The 26,932-nt window shown below is 37.2% G+C and overlaps 1 protein-coding gene across 10 annotated transcripts in view; it reads left to right on the forward strand.

Moving 5' to 3' along the window:
• Positions 1–26,932, forward strand: part of LOC110837546 (limbic system-associated membrane protein) — a 421,660-nt gene that overhangs the window by 345,358 nt on the left and 49,370 nt on the right. For all 10 annotated transcript variants that reach the window (XM_022079800.2, XM_087343651.1, XM_022079782.2 and 7 more), the window contains one exon: positions 22,578–22,791. In XM_022079800.2, the coding sequence (XP_021935492.2) occupies positions 22,578–22,791 (214 nt within the window). The remainder of the gene's footprint in view (positions 1–22,577; positions 22,792–26,932) is intronic.

Genomic DNA, 26,932 nt, shown 5'->3' on the forward strand with positions numbered 1-26,932 from the left:
TAACATCGACCAGACTATACAGCGCAACAACCCAGAAGACAGAAATTTTCATACTCATCGCCCTGATGATGGAGGTAGTATGACCTCTGTAACGTTGGTAAACATCGACCAGACTACACAGCGCAACAACCCAGAAGACAGAAATCTTCATATTCATCGCCCTGATGATGGAGGCAGTATGACCTCAGAAACGTTGGTTAACATCGACCAGACTATACAGCGCAACAACCCAGAAGACAGAAATTTTCATACTCATCGCCCTGATGATGGAGGCAGTATGACCTCTGAAACGTTGGTAAACATCTACCAGACTACACAGCGCAACAACCCAGAAGACAGAAATCTTCATACTCTGATGACGGAGGCAGTATGACCTCTGAAACGTTGGTAAACATCTACCAGACTACACAGCGCAACAACCCAGAAGACAGAAATCTTCATATTCATCGCCCTGATGATGGAGGCAGTATGACCTCAGAAACGTTGGTTAACATCGACCAGACTATACAGCGCAACAACCCAGAAGACAGAAATTTTCATACTCATCGCCCTGATGATGAAGACAGTATGACCCCTGAAACGTTGGTTAACATCTACCAGACTACACAGCGCAACAACCCAGAAGACAGAAATCTTCATACTCATCGCTGTGAAAACCTCAAATCTTACAACGAGGTTCTTGATTTATGAAGTCCTAATTTATTTAACGACGCTCTCTCAACAACTGCTTATCTTATATAACATCGAATGGTAGAGCAATTGTGAATTGGAAAGTGTGCCACTTGTATAGCACGGGTCAAACATTTACTCAAAAGAGTGAAAAATTCACTAGACCGTCATTTAGAATATCAGTGTCGGTAGATGAAATAGGATACATGATTAGGTTTGCCTGGCATATGATTTGGATGTCTGTACGCCCGTCAGATATGACCAACATGTTGTATCTACGACCTGCTATTATCAAGGTCATTTATGGCCATTACGACATAATACAGAATTGTAATAAGTATACTGCACATTGTTTCTGATCTGTTTGTAAGTTGTGGAATAATGTAATTTGTTGTTCTTTTAGTTCTTTTTATGTCTGATTCAAACAATTTTAAATACAAATGCTTTAAATAATTACATATAAGTATATTTTATAACTTGTGAATGAATAGAGCGAGATTTTGGAACTGCAGTAGTATGTGTTCAGAATGGTACGAGCTAACTGACCTTATCTTACTCGGTTAAATGTTCCTATGACATTCTTACAGATTATAGCGATTACATTTTGGTGGTATCCATTATAATAATTTTCTAATGTTTTTTTCCTGAAGCTATTTAGGTGAGACAGATTAACTTTGTCGGACATCATATTTGTTCCTTCTTAAGAATTAAAGTTATATTAATTTAGACTCAGATTTATAAGTAGATAATACGAAAGAGCAAATTGGTATTCCTTAGAAGTCATTGTGATGCTACTGACGACTGGTATAAATCATAGACTGTGTTGTGGGCTGTTACATCCAATGACGCCACCCGTACTACATAAACGTTCCTTTTATTTTATCCTCTCTTAATTAATTGCGTTTCTTCGAAATGCTTTCAATGAAAATATATTCCTACTTAATTCGTTCTGGCGAAATTTTTAATTCTTTACAATTATGTTCTTACTTCGAGGAAATGCCGTAGATTACATCTATAAGAAATGTTGAGGGAAGGATTTGGACCCAAAAAGGACAAAGTAACTGTGCATCTTCAGGTATTACTAAATGAGAAAATTCATTATTTATTCAGGACGCTTATTGCCACTAACATCGTGATAATACAAGGCTAATAGGGTTAGATATGCGGTTAATATGGGTGATGCTAAAAATATATATAGATATTCAGTACAGAAACCTCTTAGAAAACAGCCACTTGGAAGACCGAGAACGAGATGGAAGGATAATATTTCTTGAGGGTTTTAGTATTACAGGTATTGGACCACTAAGTTTTCCTACCACATTGTTAGTTTAATAGTAATTTTTTCCCATTTAACATTATCCTAACCCTAATCTCTAATGTAATATCTTTCCCTATTGAAGTCTGGTGTCCTCTCTTATCATACGTGGCCAGTCCAGTAGGCTTCAAAAAATTGTGAACATTGTTTTTTTTTTGTGTTATCGTGGTGAAACTAAGTGAATTTTGATCGCAAATGGCTAACTCTGCCCCTTCAGCTACATGTTGCAACGTTGTTACCATAAGAGCGATAGCCTATTCTTAACGGTTGAACAGAATGCAAGATTAAAGCTTAACTATGCTCTTCTATTGACCAATAGAATTCTGATTTACCTTTCAAGTAGCCATGATGTTTGCGTGATCTATCGATAATTAGGTAGCGGTTGAATCCCATCAGTGATATATCTCTTTGTTATTATTTCAGTGCTATTAATCACTATTTCCATCTCTGTTTCCCACTTTGGTGTTTTTAGCATGGGGTAGGAAAACTCCTTCGCCGATTTTAAAATAGTGTAGTTCAGACAGACGCTGTAGTTGAAATTTAATCATAGGATCGCAGTTACTATGGTAAGACCTGGGAAAATCTTAGAGATTTTCTCGAAAGTATAAGGGAGGTTTAATAGCGAACCGTGTTAGGACGATCACCGAAAACATATTTGACCCAGTCACGGAAAATAATCGTGGGCCTCAGGGTCTTACATCCGGCGGTATTATCAAGCACTGGATAACTTTCCCTTGCTATTCCGTAGTTTCAGATAAAACCATTCTCACGCAGTCTCATTTAATTCAGTGCGTGACTAGAATCTGAGATCGTTGAAAGTCTTTTTCAGAGACCCTCAGATATAGAAATTGCATATGGTAGATGCGAATAGATCTATTTCAACACCTGACACTGAATTATAGCCTAACGTATTCTTTATGGTTTTGTTCAAATAAAATCTTTACTGTCATAAATAATGGAGTTGTCTTTCATGATTATTTTTGTGTTTTATCGATCTCTGATCCCTAATAATCGTGCCCCTACTGGTTTCTGTTAAACCCTCCTTAATAAACAGAATTAAGGTGTATTGAGATAAATATAAAATGTTTAGAGTGACTGATTTTTTTTTGATAAGCTAAATGAGCAGGAATTCCTCTTCGCTACTGCATCCCGTTCGATTCTGGGGCACACCCAGGCTCCTGTCAATGAGGTATTTTCACCAGCGGTACACCGGAGTGTGTAGTGCATGTTTAGGGACAACCACACTTCGTATCCCCGTTTACTGATCATCGTAATAAATTTTTGTCTTTTTCTACGTGTCATAAGCAATTCGTAGCTCATATGGCGTGGTTAAGCGACCAGTCCATATGCAATGTTTGACTTCAGCTTTACCTTTGTAATTTTGTGTGTCATATTCTCTTAATAAATTTCCTACAGTGCGTCCATTGAAAAAGTTGAACGCAACTGTCACCTTCATGCTCCGAGCAGGAACTGTTATATTACAGATAAGCTGATTTTATGGAGCGATACTTAACTCATATCAGAAAACATTGTAGCGCTTGGCGATGAGTCATGCAGTTCCAACTTGGATACGGGAACTGAGAGTTGCGTTCAACTTCATCAGTGGATGCAAGACAGGGACTGGTGACGGGTTCTTGTGAGCACGGTAATGAACCTTTGGAATCCATAAAATTAGAAGGATTTCTTGACTACTTGAGAAACTACCAACTTTATAAAGAATCTGGTCCATATATTTATTTACATGGTAATTCTTATAAGTGTGTTTATAGATCTCTTTAGCCTGTCTCTTCACAGAAATATGGAACAGTCTTCTTTCCGTGGCGTTGTTTGCAGGTAACATGTGTACTTTTCCTCACACGACCTTAGTATTCATATCATGCGCTTATATAGTTCAGCTTCGGAAGTTTTACATTACCATTATTTGTTACGCAGTTGTTATTTCTTCTGAATTCGTGAATAAAAACTTTTCAAAATGCAATTTGCCCTTAACAATCAGGACGTAAAATTCGTTCTGAAACTTTATATTTCACTATAATAACGTCTTTCTTGAAGTGTTAAAGTGAAAATGCACAGTCCAGTGAACATGGTTGAAGAAATTCTGCATGTTTCTACACTCTTTATTCAGCAACAAAATGTCATGAAATATGACTGAAGTATCGAACTTTTTAGTCGACCGCGTACCTCTTCTACTTCGTATTCGGAAGGTCCCGGGTTGAAGTGTCGGTTGTACTGGGGGTTTTCTTGGTTTCCCAAAGTGCCGCCAGGTATGTGATCTGATATTTGCATAAAGCGGTGACCACATTCTTTCCACATTTTTCCAGTTAATTTTTCGTTAGTCAAAATTCGACGCTATGAAATATGAGTTTCTGTTAGTATATTTAAATAAATTTATGTACAAATAAAATAGCAATAATAATTTTGACATGTGTTTTTAAATGTCATACACAAGTATATTTTAATGTTCCTCCGCACTGCTCGTTTTGGTTAGATTTCAACAAATATTCGTAACTAACTCATGGAGCGCAGTCGTTTTTGAGAAGCTGCTAGTTTCTCCGCTGTTCAGGAAGTTCTTCTACATATTAGAACCCGAATTTATGTTACTGTGTTGAGAGGAACCGCCACTGGATTCCATCCTGAGACACTTGAAACTAGTCTACTTTCAGATCCATTTTAATATCCTGTCATCAATTCCCTTTACATTTTCCAAGTAAGGTAATTTGTTCAAGTTTAATGTTATTGGAGATGATAACATATTTATATATTTATTACAATTTCTAATTAATGTTTTCAAGGGCGAAATAAATTATTCTGTAATTGTGACTCTTGGTACCCGCATGTCTGAAAAGCGAATAAAAGAATTTTATGCTTTCATTGTCAGCCTTGTATTAGGATTTAGTTATTCAGATAGATGCTGAAATTGACATATGTAGACTTTTGGACATAGTTAACAGAAACAATGTCTTGTTTTGGGTACTTTAATAACACGAGAAAATGTTTCGATTGATTATATGAATTTAATTTTGTTTTCATTTGTTTAAGTTGTATATTTATTTATTTATTAGTGTTTGAATTTCATAGATTTTCTGCTGTTTGCAAACTCTCTAATAAGGTAATCGTCACAATGAAATGTTAACCGTTCGTACACCTGGATCTCGTATTCTAATCCTGTTCGTGGGTATTGATTAGGGCTATGTCTGCGTTGTTGTTTATCTTTTTCCTGCTTAAGTAGAGGCTTTGCGATGCCTTGTTCAAATAGTAGTAAGAGATGTCTAAACGATTTATTATTTTCGAGTTAATTCTGAATCGGCCTGAGTGTTTAATCAGTGACAATTTATAAAGAAAATTGTCTTTCTTTTTATAATGATATTTAAAAATTACATGCTGTAACATGTGGTTTTGGGTTGATGTATATTACACCATACAGGTCTATTCTTATGTCTGAGACAGTGAATTTTGTCTGTTTTCCTTGAAAACATTCACTTCATCTACCGTAATGGATAGCTCAATGAAATAGCAGGAGGTGAGACGTCACATTTATACCTTACAGTGATTTTGCCTACAAAAGCAGTCGGACAAACGTCATTTTCAGCTGAATAACAGCATTATGTCGGGCATTCGAAAATCGATTGCTGTAGAACAAGCATTATGACCGGCTCCCGTTGTAGGGTAAATGATGAATGGAAATTGAAATTCTTTCTTATCTGATATCCTGTGAAACATTCAAAACAAAGTTTACATCTGAATGTTCCCATAATTCCTCTTATCTGTAAAGTGGTTATGTTTGATCATAATTATTGATTAACTCCAAAGATAAGTATCATATTCAGTGAGTGTTGTATTTTTACGTTGGATACAAATTATCACGACTTAAACATTTCGTGTTCGCTGCTTTAATCCTTGTGTCTTACAAACTTTTTCACCTATATGTTAATACTTTCACTTCTGTAACTACCATCTACTAAAGGGTAATTTTATATGTCCTAAACTATGCTTTAATTTTCAATCTGCTCACTTCTTCAGTTTGTAATCTGTCTCTGGAGGTTCCACGGAAGAATAATGAAAGTGATATGTTTTAAGTTATTTCTGATTCCCGTTTTATCTACCAATTCATTACTGGCAGTTGAAATTACCTAAAGTGGAAGGTTGCTGTAGTGGTAATGCTTGCACTTGAATTTGGGTGGTCAACGGTTCGAATCTTTACCGGTTTACCAGCAATCATAATTGACGTTTCTCGTTAATATCATATTTTTCAGGTCTTTTTTACCAATTCACCATTCACTTTCTGGTGTATTGTAATACCTCCCAAGAGGCCACAGCCGCCATGATCCGAATCCTTATGTAATCAACAGTTCGAACCACTTTGCATCCTGTCCAGCACAAGCAACTGAAAAAGCATTGTTAAATATCCTAAATATTAATCACAGCCTGCAATTAATTAGTTTTTATCTAACATTCCGTAGTGTTCAGCAAATATTTTCCAAGAATTTCCGCCTTGTTGGATCAAAGCGAAACGTGTTTTTACTTCCCTTTTAAGCCGAGGATGAATGAAAGCTTACAGCTCGCCTTTTCAGTAAGAGCAGGCTTTCTGGGAAGGGACTTGTCATTTAAAAGCCATTATGATGAGTGTGGTGTGAGAACGGGCAACTACTATGGAGCCAACTGGAGTTTCTCTAGACACAACATTAACAAAGTGGCGGGCGAGCATTCACTGCTCCAGTTTTAGATTTTAAAGTGATCGATCCTTACAAATAGCAAGCCCCCCCCCCCCCCCCCCCGGTGCTGCTGATTTTATTTCGTTGTGATGCTATTCTGGATTATAAAGATCATAATCTCTGAGTGAGATTTCAGGTTCTCAGGGTAACGAGTTTGAAGACTTCTATCTTCTGCTATGTTGCGCCGATGATTTATTGCCCTGTTTATGAAAACAGTAAGCACCTCTGAAACGTCGGTAAACTTCTACCAGGGTACAATGAATTATCACTTACTGGAGTTGAATTAGGGAAGAAATGAATCAATAGAATGTTACAAGCAAAGTAACTGGTTATCAAATAGAATTGAATCTTTTGTAATATCTGAGTTCTGAGGTTCTGGCGGGGGTAGATGAGACAGAAAGTCCATCAAATATTGAACAATTAATTTTGAATTCTTCTCCTCTTTGCCTCTTATCCTTCTATTCCCACTCTGTACTGTTCTTTGCCTCCTGTTTCTACTTTTCTTCTTCGTTTGCTTTCTATTTTCATCATCATCCTCTCTTGCCCTTTCTGCTTCTTTTCTCCTGTGCTTTTCCCTTCATTTCTTTCTCTAAAGAATTTTGTTCTTCCTGCTTTTATTATTTTTATTCTTACGTGCCCTGGCACGTGCAATCACATTCAGGATCTGAAAGCGCAATTAGACTCACTGAGCTCTCTGACCTAATATTTTCGCCCATTGCTGATCTCAGTTTCGGTAAAAAATGTTCAACAAATTTCCCTCTTTGGTTTTAATCTCCACTTGGTGTAATTTCCGTCAGAGCAATTAAAATCCTTCTATTACCACACTGGAGTTTATGAATGAGTAGTAATTAATATAGAGTTTAGTTTTTTTAAACACATTATGTTTGGAATACTACAGTACCTATTAACAAGTTACTCTATTGAATTTATAGTCGTAATTTATATAATGTATGAATCAGAATATTAATGAGTTGTTAAATGCGCTCTAAATCTGCTCTTTCGTTTTAAGAATTTTATGATTTACTGTGGGTAGCTATCTTGACAGATCCCAGGATTTATAATGTTATAATTAAGCAGTGGTGACGTTAAAACTTTTCGTTTAAACCACATAAAACTCGATATTCATAGGCACAATTCCAAGCCAATTAGGAAAGCAGAAATTTGTAAAAACAGCTATTCCTGGGTTCCGTATACAGGAACAGCAGAAGTTTTTAATATTTTCTTTGCTGGCTTGATAGGGACACAGGATAATGGGCATATGCCCTTCCACACAAAGTTCAAAATGGCGAAGAGTAGAAATTTTAAATTATACAAAATATGCTAGTAACGCAGTGGTAGAAATGTAAACAGCACAACTTAGAACTTTAATACAGGTACAAGAAAACAAAATATATATTGAAATATGTGAGAAACATCTTCATTTTTATATTACAGTTTCAGATATTACATGTAAGAGATATTTAATGAAAAAGGTGGATAGCACGGAACAACTGGTTTTACGTAAATAAACTACGTAAAAGGGACTATAAGTTCGGTACAGACATTTAGTTGTGAGTCTACAAAGAATATGAAGGCTTTAAAGAATAGGCGCTTTTTCGGTTCATCGAGCTTTGTGAATTCGTATTAGATGACAAAAGTGACATATCTTCATCATGATTGATTTTGATAAATTCTGGCCTCAAAATTATAACTGGGCCCAGAAATCAAAACATTACACATATTAGATAAAATTATCGATAATGTAAGAGAAGAATTTATTTGTTTCATCTGAAACCTTGCGTAACACTTCTAGTGTCTGCTATTTTTCACGTGACTGTACTTTTCATTTATGGCTTCACTGAGGTGTTAGAATGTGTTGTTTCTGTTGGGATATGCAGCGGTACGAGTAAAATTAAAATACAGAAACGAATGAAGGAAAAAGTCGAAACAGAAGAAAATAAATGCTGCAGTGCGAACGTAACTTTGTAGGGACGAATGATAATGCGATACAACTCCGTAACAAAAGACCTCAGCTATCTGTAGAGGTAAGAAAACCTTAGAGATAAGAATTGCTCTTATTTTCCCAGCTAACAATTTGTTCCCACCGGAACACTGATCCATAAACATGAGGGCCCCAAAAACTGTTCGTTAAGAGTGCTAATATGTGCACTACAGGGAAAATATACATGCATATTAATTTTCCGCTTCATTGTAACTAAACAACACCAGGCAGCAGCCGGCAGGTTAGCAAATTATGGACAGTCCATGCAAAGTAAAGTGAGAAGACTCCACATAAACCACGATCCTCGAAAAGATTTAGTCCGATTCCTGCGATGTTGAATTATTACTAAGACGAAAGCCTATCTATTATGTTCTTGTAAATAATACACGCAGATAAAATAATATTGAGAAAGCGTAAAAGAAAGAGTTCACTTGGAAGACCTAGACGTGAATGGAAGTACAGACTAGAAGCGCACCTGGTATAAAATGGATTTTTGTTTATTTAACGACGATGTCAGTAGCTCATACTTTCTCGCTTACTTACTCTGTGGTGCAGGATATTCTTGAAAAAGTCTACTCTATACTCGGCTTGTTAAAGAATAGCCCACTTCTTTTATGGAACCCAAAGGTTCATCACTGTGTTAACTAAAGCGCGCCACCGGACTCTATCCTGAATTAGGTGCATCCAGTTCGCTCCATCATTTCCTATAGCACTAAGTTCCATCCTTTTGTATAGCTTATATAAATGGATATAAATTGTGTGGAGTAGGAGTTCACACCCTTGCCTTGTATGCAATTTGTAATTTTTTAAAAGAATTCACCATTTACATAATTCATTCTGTTTTCTATCCGTTTTGCGCGCTTGACTGCAATAGTTTATTAGTAATAGGTATCAGACGGAGAGCTGAATAGCCTATCATTTTGCGCCATCGTCATGTTGTTTATGTATTTCCTTAACAAAATTTCATATTGAATAAAAATTTTCTTGGATATTATCCATCGTCTAGTAAATATAAAACGTAAAACGACGTTTCGGAGATGGGACTCTATCTCCGTCTTCAGGTTCCTACACAGTTGGGTCCACTAGATAGAGCTAATCCCTATCGTTTTACGTTTTATATTTACTAGACGATGGATAATATCCAAGAAAATTTTTATTCAATTGACTCTTCACCATCGTCAAGAAGTTTTAGATTTAAAAATTTCATATTTTCTAAAATGTGTTTATTTCCCACCTCATAAGTTCCACGGTTTTGTTCTTATGAAATTATAGTTTACAAATATGAACTCGGTTATAGTGTCATAAACTTCGTGTGAAGTTTCGCGAAAATCTATCGGTTGTTTCAACATTATTTGAGGGAAAAATGGCACACGGATGTTAATTTTCCCATCAGTAGCTGTAACTTTTGGTGGGTGGGCTATAAATAGCTACAGTAATGTTGAAGACTATTACTTCTCAAAGATTATAATTGATTGTATTTGACAGAATTACAATAAAATGACGAACTGTGTAATTAAAATCACGGAACGAAGGCATGTGTGATTCAACACAAAGTAGTCTGCGTATTTTAGAACGAAATAGGTCTGTTTGGTTCTATACCTCGTCTCGTATGAGCAAACCTATGTATAAATTCAGCGCTGCAGGTCCTCACCTACGTGTAGCGATTACTTGTGACCCTATGGAAAGCGCCCTCGGTAACCGTAGGATGATGTAGTTGCGTGCGGAAATTGACAAAGTGGAAAGCACAAAGTCCAGTTTTAAATCGAATCTGCTAACCTCCGGAAGCTTTTGTCCTAAGCTACCGAATTAGCCTAGTTCGGCGTAGAGTCTGTCACAGTTCGGTCCATTCTTCTCTAAATGTGGAGAGAATCTTTAGAAACTAAAGTTGGGACCAAACGTGAGTGAAGAGGATATGTTGTCCTGTGAGGTGTGAGGGATACAGCGATGTGTTGCTAGAACTTGTCATGTATTCTTTTTCTAAGACTCATCACATTATTGAACCATAACAATATAAATTTCTGTTTAATGTTATTAAGCTTTAGAATAGGGTGTTGAGAAGAATATTTGGGCCTACGAGAGAAGAAGATGGGGTAAGGAGAAAACTGCATAATGATGAGCTTAAAAATCTGTACTCCTCCCCCAATTTCGTCAGGGTGATTAAGTCGAGAAGAATGAGATGGGCGGGGCATGTAGCGCGCATGGATGGGACAAGAGGTGTGCACCGGATATTGGTTGGGAAGCCTAAAGGGAAGAGACCTCTGGGGAGACCTAGACGTAGATGGGAGGATAATATCAGGTGGTATCTATGGGAGATTGGAATTGAACGCGATTGGATTTTGCTGTCCCAGGACAGGGACCGGTGGAAAGCTTTGGTTAGTTCGGTGATGAACCTTCGGCTTACATAAGCTATCTAGTTAGTTAATTATTATCGACCTACACTTCTTGGTTTTTTTAGTCTTCCAAAAAACTATTCCCACAAGAGTTTAATATAGTTTATGTGTTTCTTGATGATATTTGTATTTTAGCCCGGCAAATTAGCATTATCAGCATACGAGTGGAACAGAACTTGATGTGTCCTAATCAATTTTAATCTCTCCTGATTTACTTTGATCCTCTTAAAACCGCATTCTGAAACATCGTTGAAAAGTAATGATGACAAATCAGTTTTTTTGCCATTCTAAGTAGTAAATGCATGAGATAAATGTTTATACCTGTATGGATTTTTCTATGAGTTTCGTTTAAACACATTTCCATTAGTATTCCAATAGTTGTGTTGGTATACATAATGCCATAAAAAATACTTCAAGAAAATTCATGATTAGTGCGAGACTTTAACTTACATTGTCATAAATTTTTCGTTTTAGTGCTTCATATTTTTTCGGTAAGAAATATATACCATGAAGTCGATGTAATGCTCTCGTCTGGAGTAAACTCTAGACTGCTGAAATTAGTTCTTTGTCTTGGAACTGCTAAAGCTGTAAGTGGGGCAGAAGATTAGTGACAACAAAGTTTCTGCAGACATTGGTACTTCACCCATCCTCCTAAAAAAATAATACTCAACCCAAGATTCTATTATCCCAGAAATGCCATGTTGTTTATAAGTTTGTTTTTAACCGTGAGATAAAAGTTAACTGCAGACAGTGATACTACGCGGAACATAAGAATAGATTTGTAAAGCTCGTTTCAGTTTGCTCTGAACGTGTTCCGAACGCAATAAATGAATACATCAGTCTTGAAGATGGAGACAGTTTATTTACCCTAAACAGTGGTATTTATCTACAAGTCTACACGGCGTCACAGCCCAAGACAACATCGAGAATCATTATCTGTTTTTCAGCTATGACTTTTGACATCTTGTGAATGATGACGTTAGAGCCCCTTATATCGGATTAAATGAGATCGACCGTGTGAGATTTCAAAATATCACGGCGCTGAGTAGGAAGATGGCTGTCTTCTTGATTGTTGTCGGTAAATTTCTACGAGACTACGCGGCGCAACAACCCAGGAGATATTCTTCTTCGAGACACGACCAACTGTTGGTGACGTCAGAACTGGGGACATGCCTGTGCCACATTGGACATCGACTGCAGTATCTCGATGACGAGTAACTACGGCTGAATTTTAAATGGAGGCTTCACTAGAGCATTCGATGGCCTTTAATAGTAGAAACTATTTCATCCGTGTAAATCCGCCTTTGTTATTAAATTTCCAGAACCTTCCTAAATCGTGCATCGTGATATAAAGCAGGAAGAAGCTCACATGCTTTGTTAATTGGACTGGTGGAAATTCAAGGACGACTCCCACTTTTGCCGAACGACATTGTACGCCACAGGCAGCTAATGAGAATTTCCTTTGTGCTTTACCAACACTTGATGTCTGCATCTGTACGACAGATAGTGATTATGTGGATTGTTAAATTACATATGTGCACACACTGTGTTATTCGGCATAGTGACTGACAGAATTAAACACGGTCTTTGCCGTTCTAATTCCTTGGCGGATACTGTAAAAAAAACTAGTCGAATTAACACTTCACACCCGCAATATAATGCCGTAGTCTAAATGCGTGGGTTCTTACCTCCATACGTATTCATCCTATTTTCTTAATCACAAGGAAACTTCTTTATTTCAGTATCGAGGTTGATTTCCTCTATGAAGAGGTTGAATTATACAGAGTGAGTCAAAAGTATGTTTACAAACTTCGTGTGCGTGTTCCAGGATCAGAAATAAGAAAAAATGTTCCTATGAACATGGGGTCGAAGTGTTTCATTTTCGAAATAATAGCCAAAAATAATTTTCAATGTATGCCTTTATTGCCAAGTATAAGGATAGGGATGTTTCTTTGTAACAGATGCTCAAAGGTTGTTCCGCCATTCTCCACACATGCACGATTACGACGTACACAAGACTGACGAATTCGTTTGTACACACCAGGGTTTTCTCGAATCATATGGCATGCTTTCTGCACACGTTCCCATGGGTCATTATCATTGTTTATGGGTGTTGCATAAACGATGGACGTCAAGTGACCCCACAGATAAAAGTCCAATGGAGTCAGGTCCGGTGACCTCGGTGGCCACGCTACTGGGCCACCACGCCCAATCCATCGCTGAGGGTACTGTTCATTGGGATGATCTCTGACGCGATGGGAGAAGTGTGCTGGGGCTCAGTCGTGCATAAACCACATTTGTCTTCTTGTAATCAGTGGCAGATCTTCAAGGAGACGTGGCAAGTGTCTTCTTAAGAATCGCCGATATGAAGGTCCTCTTAGACGCGATGGAAGCATGTGTGGACCAAAAAACATGTCGCCAACAATTCCTGCCCAAACGTTAATTGAAAATCTTTGACGGAAGCTGGATTCACTTTGATATAAAGTCATTTATTGAAACTTATTTTTGGCTATTATTTCGAAAATGAAACATTTGCGACCCCATTTTCATAGGAACATTTTTTCTTATTTTTCATTCTGTAACACGCATATGAAGTTTGTAAACATACTTCTGACTCTGTATAGTTTTCCGTCCAACTGAAGTGTATAGGCATTTAGCTACTGTATTACCCGTCCTTTAAGAAACCTGAGAGTTGATTAGTATATTTACATGAGCTCGCAACTGGACCCTATCCTGAACAACGTGAATTTTTTTTCACACATATAAGATCAATTTTTATAATCTACGTACTATAGATCTCCCAATGTTTTCTTCTCTCCACATTTTCTTATTAAAATTGTATATTCATTACTCATCTCCTCCCAAGCGTTCTACCCGTTAGTGGTTCACTGTGCAATATTCCTTACAAGATTTTGTTGGGTGTACACAAGGTAATAAACTAGCAACATCGACCCACAAGAAGGAAAATATTGACCGAAATCCTAGGTGGGCAACTCTTCCTAACCGAATATAATATATGCTTTACCTTAATTCTCACACCACCTGATGCCCTTTGCTTGATAAAGTGCCTTACTATCTCATAACGTAGGCCTAATGTAATATCATAAAGAACAAAGTTTTGTGCAGAAGTAGGGCTATACGTAAGATGCACACCTGAAAGTGGTTAGAACCATGCTAGAGGTATATGAGTAATGTTACCGAGTTGGCTCACCATTCTATGCAATGGCGCACTTAGATGGCTTTGGAGCTTGTGCCCGCGCTGACAATTTTAGTTGCTTTGGGGACTTATAGAACTGAGTAATAGTTGTGGGCGAAATTATAAACGTATTGGACAATATTTGTACTTATACTGAGGACTCACGATAGGTTTTAAGACATTATATCAATCAAATTCAACTATAGATAAGTATATTTGGGTTCAATGCATTTACGTAGATGTATGATATAATTTGTTGTGTTTTCACGGTTTTTAGAACGGTTTAAAATTAATCAGACGGAGAGGAGTTTTATGTCCGGCTCTCCTCATCCTAACTTAGATAGAGATTGTTAGATGAGAAGGTGCTGAGGAGAATAATTGGACTTAAGAAAGTGGACGTAAATGGAGGCTGCAGGAAGCTGGGAAATGGAGAGCTTCGTAATTGTTCTCTTCATTAAACAGGCCTATTATTACGGTCCTAAGATTAAGCAGAGATGATGCATGTGAAATTTTGTACGAAGATAGACCATTATATAGGCCTGTTTGCAAATAGTTTACTAGAAGAATATTATATAAATATTAACAGCTACAAACATGGCCAAGTTTAAATCTCCGAGATAATACTGGGTCTTTTTAACATAGTTATAATATCTACTGGAGGAAGTTGTGCACGGAGATAGTATTGTGTTGCACAGAAACTGGGGTATACTTCCAACATGCCTCGCCATATTGACTAGAAACATCTGAAGAATGTATGTTCCATACAGTCTTCAGATGTTTTTGTTCTTATTGCGAGTCTGACGCCTAATTTCCTCGCCGTATGATTCTGTGCTCTGGAATGCTGGTACAGTCCGGTATCAATATTTCACTTACTAAAACAATAAGGAAGTCATAAGGAAACATATGACGTCTTAAGTCTTCTGCTGAGCTTTGAATGGGAATTTGTGTGGCGATAATCGCTCGTCCTGCGTTCCTACAGACGTTTGTGAACTGAGATGAAGGAATGTGACCCTTATGTCTCGCCTATTTGTTCGTTGCTGTCTGGTTTCAAGCTAGCGGTCAACACAATTACATGACACTGTAGGACAGAAGGAGCCAGAAATGGGACGGGGGTGTGTTGTGACTCTGTACGCAACGTTACGTTGCCTTGGAACGGGAAATCTCCAGTGATGTTATCGATTTTAGCATCCCTTGACCTATTTCACTGCTTATTTAACGAGTGTAATTAAATTAAGGAAGATGACGGATGGGACATTTAGAAAGCCTGAAGTGAAAGAGAGATGTATACAAGATTTTGGTTGGTAAACTGCAGGAGGGACCTACGGTATTTTGGATAATACTATTACAGTGAGTCTAAAAAAAATTCGATGTCAAAACGTTAAAGAATTCAGGTGGCTCATCATGGATCCAATAGGAAACTTCTGTTTTTATTAGTTATAGGATACAGAAGGGTTGGCATGTGGCGTCATTTAAAATACGCTTCGAAAAACGTCCTAGAAGGACAGAGTAAAATCATGATAGACCGCGTACGCTCTAAAAGCTTATCCCGGTACCTCCCGAATATGAAGCAGGTAAAAGCCAGTACAAAATTACGTTCGGCAGGACGTTGCTATAAATTCTGCCATTTCAGATGGTTAAAAGTCACATGTAATTCCATTCTCGTTCCAGTGCTGTTAGTTAATACCACTAATTGAAGGAGCGACCGGGTCTCACCTCGCATGCTTTCAGATCAGAGCTATCCGTTCTTTATTCGTCTGCACTCAAATGTATTGAGCGGGAGACACTAATATTCTGGAGGAAGCTCGCTGACGTACCAAGAAACCACGTGGACCGATACACACATTGTCCATCGGGTGAGAGTAGTGCCTAATAACCGGAGTGTGAAGCCAGTGGAGCTAAGTTTGTGACGTACCTCTAGGGGCTTTATATGGGTACCTTACGCCACGACGCCTTCAGAGGCGGGAGTTTACTACAGCGAAGCCTAGAGTTGCGGTTTGTCTGGCTGTAGAATCGCTTGGAGTGTTATTGCATAATCAGAGTCCTCGCACTCAGTGGTGCTGCAGTGCGGTCTGTGATCTCGCTCCGTTGAAGTCTTTTGTTTTAAACGGTCAAAGCTGGAAAGGAAGGTTGAATACTAGAACCCAACATTTACAACAGAACGCTGTGATGAAATCGTTAAATATTACAAGGGGTTATTATTTATTATTAAGTGTTCTGTCTTACGACAGGTCCATTGCTCTGCCCAAAAAGAGCTCTCCAGTTGTCCCTATTCTCGGCTTCTCGCTTTAATTCCTGGAACGTCATCTTCTTTCCTTGTTTAAGGTCGTCGGTTAGCTGTATCAATCTTCTTCCTAGTCCTCTCTTTCCTTCAACCTGGCCTTCGGTGATATCACTCAGTAACCCATTCCTTCTCTTAATATGTCCCAGCCAGTTAGCTTTCCTTCGTGTAATCGCCTGCAGAATGTTTCTTTGCTCGTTGACTCTCCTCAATACTTCTTCGTTGGTCACTCGATTCGTCCACCTGATCTTCTCTATTCTTCTCCAACACCACATTTCAAAACTCTCCAGGTATTTCTGTTCCTTCTTCCTGAGTGTCCAAGTCTCTGCTCCATACAGCGCGACACTCCATACGTACGTAACACTTCACTAGTGAAGTGTTACAAGGGGTAATCTGTTGAAATATCTGCTGTAGACCTGACTTAATTTCATATAATTTATCAGACTCTTCATGTTGGTAGAGCAATTTAAACAGGCCAAAACTGTTTCGTTCGATTCACAAGTCTTCGTTTGTAGTAGCGACATTATAGTTATCATAGATTTGTATCTACAATAAACAATTATAGAAGAACAGACGTGATGTTTTCACAACCACAAAAATTTAGATGTCTGTCTTGCGGAATTTTGAACAGTACAGTCTGATAGATATTAACCGACATTTCAGAGGGACTTTCTGCCTCCATCATCGCCCTCAAATGGAGGAAGTAACAGGATGATTAAAACAACTACACAATTGGAAGCGAAATAATAATAATTTGTAATTTTTGCGAGAACTGCATGAGATCTAAAATCAAGTAGGATGATATAGGCAAAACATGTAAGTACGCGGAAGATAAAGTATTATAGGCCCACGGAATTTCATCCGTTCAGCCTGAAGGCACCATAGATGGCTCATTAAGTGTTCACTTTCAACCGCGCGGCCATCTATGGTAAAAACAACCGCGAGGCGCAAACCGCGTAATGTGAACCGTGCCTAAGAGTCGTATTTGTAGATAAAAGTATAATGTTCAAGTGGATCTTAAACACATAGACTTTGATGAAGTGGATAAGATTCAACTGGCTTATAGCACGGTGTAGTGGTATAATTCCGAATACGGTAACGAAACTTCGAATTTTTTTTGATCACTATCAGTTTCCATTAATTGATTCAACAGTTGACGAACACGAAAAGAAGTCAGTCGGGTAGACAAATTCACAAAGCAAGAATCTGGAATATGTGTCCTCCACTATTAATAGACTAATGCTATTATTACCTAGGTTTTATAATTCATTTGACTTTTACATGCATAGTAATGAATAGGTTATTGTATTATTTTTCCGGTGGCCACGTTGTCACTAGGACCGTGGGTTCGAATCCCACTCAAGGCATGGATGTTTGTTCGCGTCTTTCTGTGTTGTGCTTTCCTGTGTACATTTAGAGGCCTTGCGAAAGTCCTACCAACTGTCTAATAGATCAAAGCCAACGAAAAGTTGGGACCCGCAGATGCTCAAGGCATTGAAGAACGGGTCGCCGAGGTATCCTAAGTAAGTATTATTTTACCGATACGTTCTCTGTTATTATAATTATGTCTGCCTTCTGCACTCTATAAATGGACAGATAATTGTTTTCAACACTCATGATCAAACCATCTGTTTCTTAATTCGTGAAACTTGACAAAAATTACTGTTATGAGTTACATAGCAAACGAAAGAATGTATTCCTCATGGATAATCCATGAAGTTCCTGGCCTACGAGCTGTTCTAATAGATAAGCACCATCTTTAGTCGTTTGTACAGAAGTAACTTCATCAACAAATGTAACTGTAACATTTGACATTATTTATGTGATAAGGGTGGATGATTCAAAAGTCCTTGTGCACATGCAAACAGTAAGTGGCACACGTGACCTTGGCCACCAAATTGCTGAACCAGTTATGCCCTCTTGTATCATAGGTACTTTGAGAAATGTATTTTCTTCGTACAGGTGCATACGGACTGTGACTCACGACGTATTTTTACTAGACAGAAGAAGCTTCACCTAATAATGATACAGTGTTTTGAGACGACCAAAGACTTTCTCAGGCGAACAGCTATGTAATTCGTGATTTGTTATTGGAACTCCAATGGGTGTTGATCTCTGATTTGCTGTTCTCCATTTAGAGGGAATATACACTTTTACGTTCAAAATGGATTTAGGCCCTTATTGTACCAGATAGTTTGTCGTGTAACCGATTGTCAATGACATCTCGGCTACGGTAGAGTGCACTCAGACAGCAAAAAAACCCGACAATATTTAGATTTGCATAATTTAATTATGTTGTGACCTCGAATTATCTTTGCCCCTTTGAAGCATTAGACAATCTAACCAGTTAAAATGCTTTAACTAAATAAAACACATTGTCCCTCCATTACAGAGATGAATTTGTTAATGTCGTTTAGGGAAACTATCATTGTTTAATCTAAGAGTCGCATGAAACCGTCGGAACCAGTAGATATGGTGGTAACAGAATGTAGTGTTACTTAATATTGCGATATGTAATCACTGTGCTTTAAGGTAAGATTCACACCGAAGTAAGAAGCGACAAATGTCGCTTACTCTGTACAAATAACATGTGTTAGAATGCAAACACTTCACACCTGAATTACAGCAATATCTCTCTTAAAATTATCGCTCGGTGACAAGCGATAAGTTTCAAAAGCGGCTTGTTAAATCAAGAAACAAAAGACTGTATATGTGCCGCGCCATGTTTAGTAATACAGTAGAAGTTAATCATATACATCATTTAAATTAAGTTTTATAAAATTCGCCTGTGACGCACATCGACGTCTGTTAATCATTATCTTCCTCGTGTTCGTTTACTTAATTAGTCTAACAATTATGTTAACCTGTATTGAAACTTGAGATATACACACAATACATAATCGTTTGGAAACTTCGACTTATCGATATTTGAAAGAGTTGTTAGCTCTCCTGTTTCGTATTCGAAACTTGGTCAGGAGGCCGACTATCCTGAATGGAGATTTTCGTTAATTTTCTCAGGCCTTCTAGGAAAATGCCATCATAGGGTCTTCAATTAGACGACGACCTCTTCGTCCCAAAATCCTTCCAATCCGTTATTCATTAATCATTCTTTGATCGACGCTTTGTGGTCTGAGCTACTGATAGCGTATATGAATAAATTAATCTAAACTTCTTGTAACTAAAGTAGATTCTGCATCAAACTTTTCAGAATAAATATCGAATTCACATTATAATAAGTGAAGACTCCTATTACTAAATTTCATTAAAATTACGGAATGAAACATGTGTATGAGCAGACGTGATCTCTCCATTATGCATTCATTTAGTTAAATTTGTGTATAGAACTTGTAACGAGGAGGGTGGACTAAAGTACCTTATTCGTGTTGAAAGAATACTATTAGCGATCCATGTCCCAGCAAAGACAAATAGCAACCTCGCTACCACTTCAATAGTCCAGCTTGCATGTATTCGATTCTCGCGTTTCTATGGCAACCTGACGTCACGCTTAAGTTACTTTTGTATCAATCTACCTTGCTATAGTGCAGATAACGGCGTGTTGAAAGACTGATATTGTGATCATTATGAAGCAGATGCTTTCTGAATTAAGTTAGCTCCATCCAGGTACGAAAGTTGTTACTCAGTGGACTTCTGTCGTTATTTCTGCAGACGAGAATTCCACTTTTCGGTAATAGAACGTGTCAAGCAAAACATTATGTTGGTAATTATGTCTGTTCTGGCGTTCTTCAGGGTTCAATCATAGTGTATTGCTGTTGGCAGATGTAAATGGAAAACACAGGATCTACAGACATAATTACCAACATAATCTGCCAACAGCAATACACTATGATTGAACACTGAAGAACGCCAGAAGTGTTGTTTTCTTCCACATCTCTTGTTTTTATTTGAGATGGCAAAGCAAGGACCAGTACCATCTAACTATGACAAGAGTAAGTCCCCACTCTTTATATACGAACACCCATTTGGACGAATTTGCTCCATTCAACGCATTATAAACTATGCAGTAGAGTTAGCGTTATTAACCCAAGAAAGAAAACACTGTCGAAACACACAATCTCATTGGCTACCGCACCAAGATATCCACATTATCTGGATTCTAGATGTAATTCTAGATTATATCGTTAACCTAGTCGTTTATTGCATACAGATCTGTCATAGATTTTAGATTCAATTCGTTAAATACAAGCCATCTCAAAAAGTTAGCAAATAAAATTTTCTTATTAGATTTTGACTAAGACTATTATTTTTTTACATTTAGCCCACTAAACGTTCTGTACGGTAGGACATTGGAAAAGATTTATATATATACATATATATATATATAATTTTACTTAAGCTTTATATGAAGGAACCCAATGAAAATATCGGACCGGTAAAGATCAAAATTAAATACCCCTGATAAATTTAGTTTAAAATCCCACGTACCAAATACCATTAAAAAATGTTAGATATCTTCCGAATTTAACGAAACGATTCTTATAGGTTCATTTTAGCACTTTATGTTTCAAACGTAGTCTACCGTGATTCGTTTGAAGGTCTGCAAACACTTACGTCTGATATAAGCTTAAGAAAATTATGACATTGAAATTTGCAAAATTGGATACAGAATTTCTTTCCATAAGCTCCTGATATTTGAAGTTTGTTTTTCTATTTGTATCATTTAACATATTGTTTTTCTCTATTATCATTACCCACTACATATCTTACATGTATGGTTGAGATTCCACATGAATCGGATATTACGTAATACGATATCCTGTAGTGGAACAGATCTGCTTCCATTCCATTAAACTAAGCTGATGGTGAGCAGGGATAATGGTGGAAAGCTTGTTGGAGAGGGGAGCTTTGATGTATCCCGATCAGTAGAAGTATAAACTAGATAAAGTATCGTGTGTATAAATACCCTGGTTAAACTTTACTTACTCTCCCGTTTTCATTTCCAATTTCAAGGTATTAAAATAAAAAGTTTAAACAATTTTAATTCATTTAAACCAGGCAGTATTTTCACTTGTGAAACAAACCAGTACATTAACATTAAATGCCTAGAGCTGATGGATTCAGCTTACAGCCACAGCTTCATGGGAGGTACAGGCAACCTCCTTAACAATTTCTCCTGGTTAACCACAACTACGAAATGAGGTTAGGCAGATTACAAACAACTACAACTGTGATCTCTAGACATACAATGTGCCACATAATGCGTTAGTGAATGTTCTGAACTAGAATGGAATCGACAGATTCTTCCGAAACTTGGCAACCACCCGTGGAACCACGATGTATATTGTCACAGTTCAGAAGATTTTAGTCTGAACATCCAGCCTGTGAAGAACTTAAATCTCGTTTTGTATATTTAGAAGAACAAATTGGAATCTGTGGCATCTGTTTTTTTGTAAGCTGAACATGTCTTGCCCATACTGTTATTAACTGCAGTATTATTCGCTTGTAAATTATAACGTAATAATGTACACAATAATTTACTTCCTAAAATTCACCGAATCCTCAATTTTCGAGGAAATTGACAGAAAAATTATTAACGCAATTACAAATGTACTAAATGTGTTTTCGACATAAATTTAATGTGAATCCACATTTTTCTCTGTATGTTGCAATTTGATTTATTTAACCAATGAGTAAAAAATTAATAAAGAGCTAATTATTTCAGTGGTGGCCTATCAGCAGTAGTCTGCTCGGATCTTACTACCTACCTCCACCTAGTACGACCTGCGCCTTAATTTTGTGTCTTTATCGTAGATTTTGATGTCTGTTCCTTCTTAACTATAGAAATCGAAACTCTTAAAATGTTGGCCTGTTTGCTAATCATAATTCTGATTTCTTTTTGACAACATCACTAGCTATCAAATCTTTAAAATCGTCTCTGCTTCATGAAGTTAATTATCATTAAGCGCGTTATCTCCTCGTCTTTATAAAACCCAGAGGTTCATTACCCTGCTCACAAAAACCTGCAATCTGTCTTTCTTCTAAAAAAAAGTTGCTCTTAATAGCTCTCTGTGATTGCAGGTGACATGGATGCATCGAAAGCATGACTCCATACACTTACTAACGGTGGGTCGTCATGCATACAGCACGGACCAAAGAATAACGCTCAGTTTCCGTTACCATAACAACTGGCGCCTGGAGATACAGTACGTGACCCGGCGTGACGAGGGTCACTACGAATGTCAAGTGGCGACACACCCCCCACTGGTCAAGAAAGTGTTCCTCAAGGTCACAGGTAAATGACAAAATATTTGTTATAATTTCGGAGAGAGAGTATTACTTTAATGCGATTAAGTCTGAATGCGTCAGTAGGCCTAATGTAACTATTAAAATGAAATAAGACGTAAGGTCCGGTATAGATTATACTGTGTGTGTGAGTACAAGATATTATTAAGATGATGAAATTAGATCAACAGAATATTTTTAATGAATGGGAGAATTCAAATAAGGCTTACTCATCTTTGTGATAATGGAAGTAGGAAGTCCCTCTGAAACGTCGGTAATCTTCTACCATACTACAAGGAGGAACATCCCAGAATATAGTCATCTTCGAACTCGTCACCGTGAGAACCTGATATAGCACCGATACAAAGTTCAGTCGGAAAACCTAAAAGAAAGAATGAGACGGCCCGGGAGATGTACACGTAGCTAAGATGATAACATTAACATCGATCTCAACGATATTGTGGATCGAATTCAGTGCCAAAACACCGATGTAACAAACATTTAAAATGGCATCTCAAATTTTAATTCGTGCTTATTTACACAATTTATTGTATACTGTATTTATCCTCAAAGTTAAATGAATGACATCCTTTCACACTTCGTTAATGCTGATTCAGCCATGAAACATACATGAAGCATCGTATTCGAGGGGACGAGTTACTGCGGTGCTTTGTATGGTAGTTTCGTCATTAAATTACTCAACAACCCGTAAAAACCACCCTTCTCCCTCACAAAACCAAGCAATGAGAGATTTCAAATGTCACCTCTTGATCTAAATATGTCAGTCTATGCTAATAACTGCTTACTACGTCACCCAACGTCGCTGTTAAGTGGTTAGCATTCTTAATTTCTGTTTGGAAGATCCGGTCTCGAATCGCGGCACGGGGCCGGCTTGTCTGACTGCGGTTCCCCGTGGTGTCTCTTAGCTTTCCAAAGCAAATTCCTCCTCCGCCTACATCGTTCAATCTCATCAATTACAATCACCATTCCTCTGGCCCCATGGTGTGTCCTAACTTACCGACAATCAATCTGTGAATATTCTTCCACCGCTTTCCCCCACCCGGCCCATGAATCTTAAGATGGGCCGAGCATTATTTTATGTAACGAGTGTCAAACTGTGGTCCGAAAAATTTCGGTCCGACCAGAGACGATATTCAGATACTGTAGACCAGTGGTATTCAACCTGGGGTACGAGAAGACATCCTAGGGGGTACGTGAAATTTAAAAAAAATATATATATTATTTTATGATAAACACTGAATAATCAGTAATGTAATTTATTAATTTATTTCAAATGTAGATTATATCCTATGTATAACTTGAATTATACACCAACAACCTTAGGAGTACAAAATTGAAGAGAAATTATATCTGGGGGTACGCGAATAAAAAAGATTGAATACCACTGACATAGACTATACGGCCCTTTATTCATTTTTAATCTCTTATACCCAGTATTTGGAGAGAAATTATTGCTATACAGAGAATAATCAATACAGATAAAAATAAAAATTGCGACAGGTTTGTGGTCCGTAGTATGCGTACGGACTGGACGACAGATCCCCGACGGGGTAATTTCCTGGGGGCAAAGCGCGGCCGGGGTACGACGCTGACCACTCACCTCCATCTAGTGCCGAGGTCAAGAATGAGTAGGAGCTATACCGCCTCTCCCCCCAAGTTGCTACACAGCGTGTAGCGGAATAGCTTTGTCTTACGTTTTACTTTGCTTTAAACGTTCCTTTTACGTCATTACTACATTTTATAACAAAGTCTATTATCATCAGCAACTCTATATAAATTCTCTTTAAGTTATACTTCTTTATCCAATCTTTAGTTCTCAATCTGTTTATATAATTTCAACTTTCCTTTATACATCTTTTCGTTTTAATGGTAACGTTTTTATTTAACTCAGGAATTACATTTTCTTTCTTAACTCTGTAACTAATTTTCCTTCTGAGTATCTGATATCTTATTCCATCCAAAATTTTAATAAGGTTGTTTTAAAAGTAATGTAATTGTATTATTTACTTGCTTATTTATAGCTTGAAGAGAAATGACTTTACTTTATAAGAGAAGTTGCTCGGTTCTTTCTCTTTCAAAATTGTCTTCATTCTGACTTTAGAGTCATTCTTCGTATATCGCCGTTTCATATAATAATAATAATAATAATAATAGTTTAATGATAAACGTAATATGTAATTAAAATGAGAAAATATATTAATATGTACGGAGGAGTTTCAGGATACTAGAAATTTTTCCGTTAAAATTAACGCCAAAATCTAAAGTAGAATTTAAAACATTTTTTATTTAAGTGTAATAAATCATCACATGAAAATTAACATAATTTTTTATCTTGGCTCAGTTATATAAACTGCGAAGTGTTTAAACGTAAAACTATGTTTTTCTGCGTCATGTAGAAGTACATGTACCGTGTAATCAGAATGAAGTCTGGGCTGTGAAGTTCTTATAAAGACGAGAAAGTATCTTTTCTCGCATTTTATCTCGTGTCACTTCTCGAGGCCCCAAAAGATGAGGCTGTAACGTAGTTAGGAAGCATTTTCGTATCATAATTCACTGTACATTTTTGGCTTGATTTGGTCGCTTATTGTGGAAAAATAAAATGTAAATAAAGCTATATTTTATCGCATTGTACATACTAGTATATTAATATTTACATAATTTATAATTATGAATGTGGTATTAACAAGCAGGTTAATATTCATATTTATCATCTCACCGTATTTTGATACTACAGGGGATTAATTTATATGCTAAATTCAGACCCCTACTTAAACATGTAAATTAATAATTGTGTCATTCAATGATTACTTTTCATCTAATTCTGTTTATGTATGTGCTAATGAAAAGGATATGTGGGTCGACAGCATATATTTTACATAAGCTATTTGTCGACAAACAGTTTATTAACTCAATACTTATGTTGCCAATGCGTATTTATTATTGGAACTAACTTTTTGCACATAGTTTTCATGCGAAATTGTGATAAGTGTTATGTAGACAGGTCTCTGCGTGTTTAGTATTTTGTCAATAATTCATTAAAGCGTTTGAGAAATATTTGCTTAACCTCATTATATCGGTACAAATAAAATGCAGATTACCTGCATAATTGACACATTATTACTACAGTGAACTATTTTATCTCTGTCCATTTTTACACATGTAACAAGTCAATAACAGCTCGACGGAGATTTTTGAAAATTACAGTCAAATTTGTCGACCGTTTCAGTTTTGATTAAAACAGCAAAGAGCATTTTGTGTACGTTTCTTCGCGTTAAGGTGACCTTGAAAAGTCCTCTGCCAGACACTCAGCCCATTCGATGACGTTGAGAATAACCCATGTAATCATCATCATCCAGGTAAACGTTCCACACAACGGCCCCATGTAGAGGTCATTGACCCTAAAACTCTTGACATAAGTGGCATCATTCGCAAAGGTTACAGGTCATGCTTTGACAGGACAGAAAGCGTCCTATAACTAATTCCGCCACTTATAAGCGATTTTGAGGGGAAAAGAACATCGCATAATTACCAACGCGTTTCGGAAACGAAATTCACCAATTTGAATCTAGAAACGAGCGAACAAACAAAAAATTTTGAGCTACGAGTTCATTTCCTAACTTTCTTCTGAACTTCCTGCAAAACAGGGTTTGTATTTATAGGACTTGAGGTTTTCGCGGCAGAAAGTCCGAATATGGCTCTCTTCTCGTTTTTAGGGCTGTGTAGTCTGGTAGACGTGGACTAGCGTTTCAGAGGTCCTTGATGCCTCCGTCATCAGGACTCTGGGTCGTCCATTATCTGGGCGATGAGTTTTGATGCTGGAGGCAGCAGGGACCTCTGAAACCTTGGTAATCTTCTACCAGACTACACGACTCTACAACCCAGATTACAGTTATCTTGAGGGTTTATATTCGGTCGACACCGTTTACAAGTTATTGGTGTTGCTTAATACTTTTAATGCAAATTCTTCAATGTCAGATTTATTTTAAGTCCGTTTGAGAGTTTTGAAAATTTGATATGTCGGCGGATTTGTTAGTGACGATACTACTCCTGGTATTAATAATAGCAACAAAAACAAGTACAATGTAAGAGATGGCACAGAAATTTTTAAATGGATTGCAGTTTATTTATAT

The sequence above is a fragment of the Zootermopsis nevadensis genome, unplaced genomic scaffold (assembly GCF_977971745.1).
Source record: "Zootermopsis nevadensis isolate Lab colony 2312 unplaced genomic scaffold, Znev_1.0 Znev_ptg000006l, whole genome shotgun sequence".
Lineage (NCBI taxonomy): Eukaryota > Metazoa > Arthropoda > Insecta > Blattodea > Termopsidae > Zootermopsis > Zootermopsis nevadensis.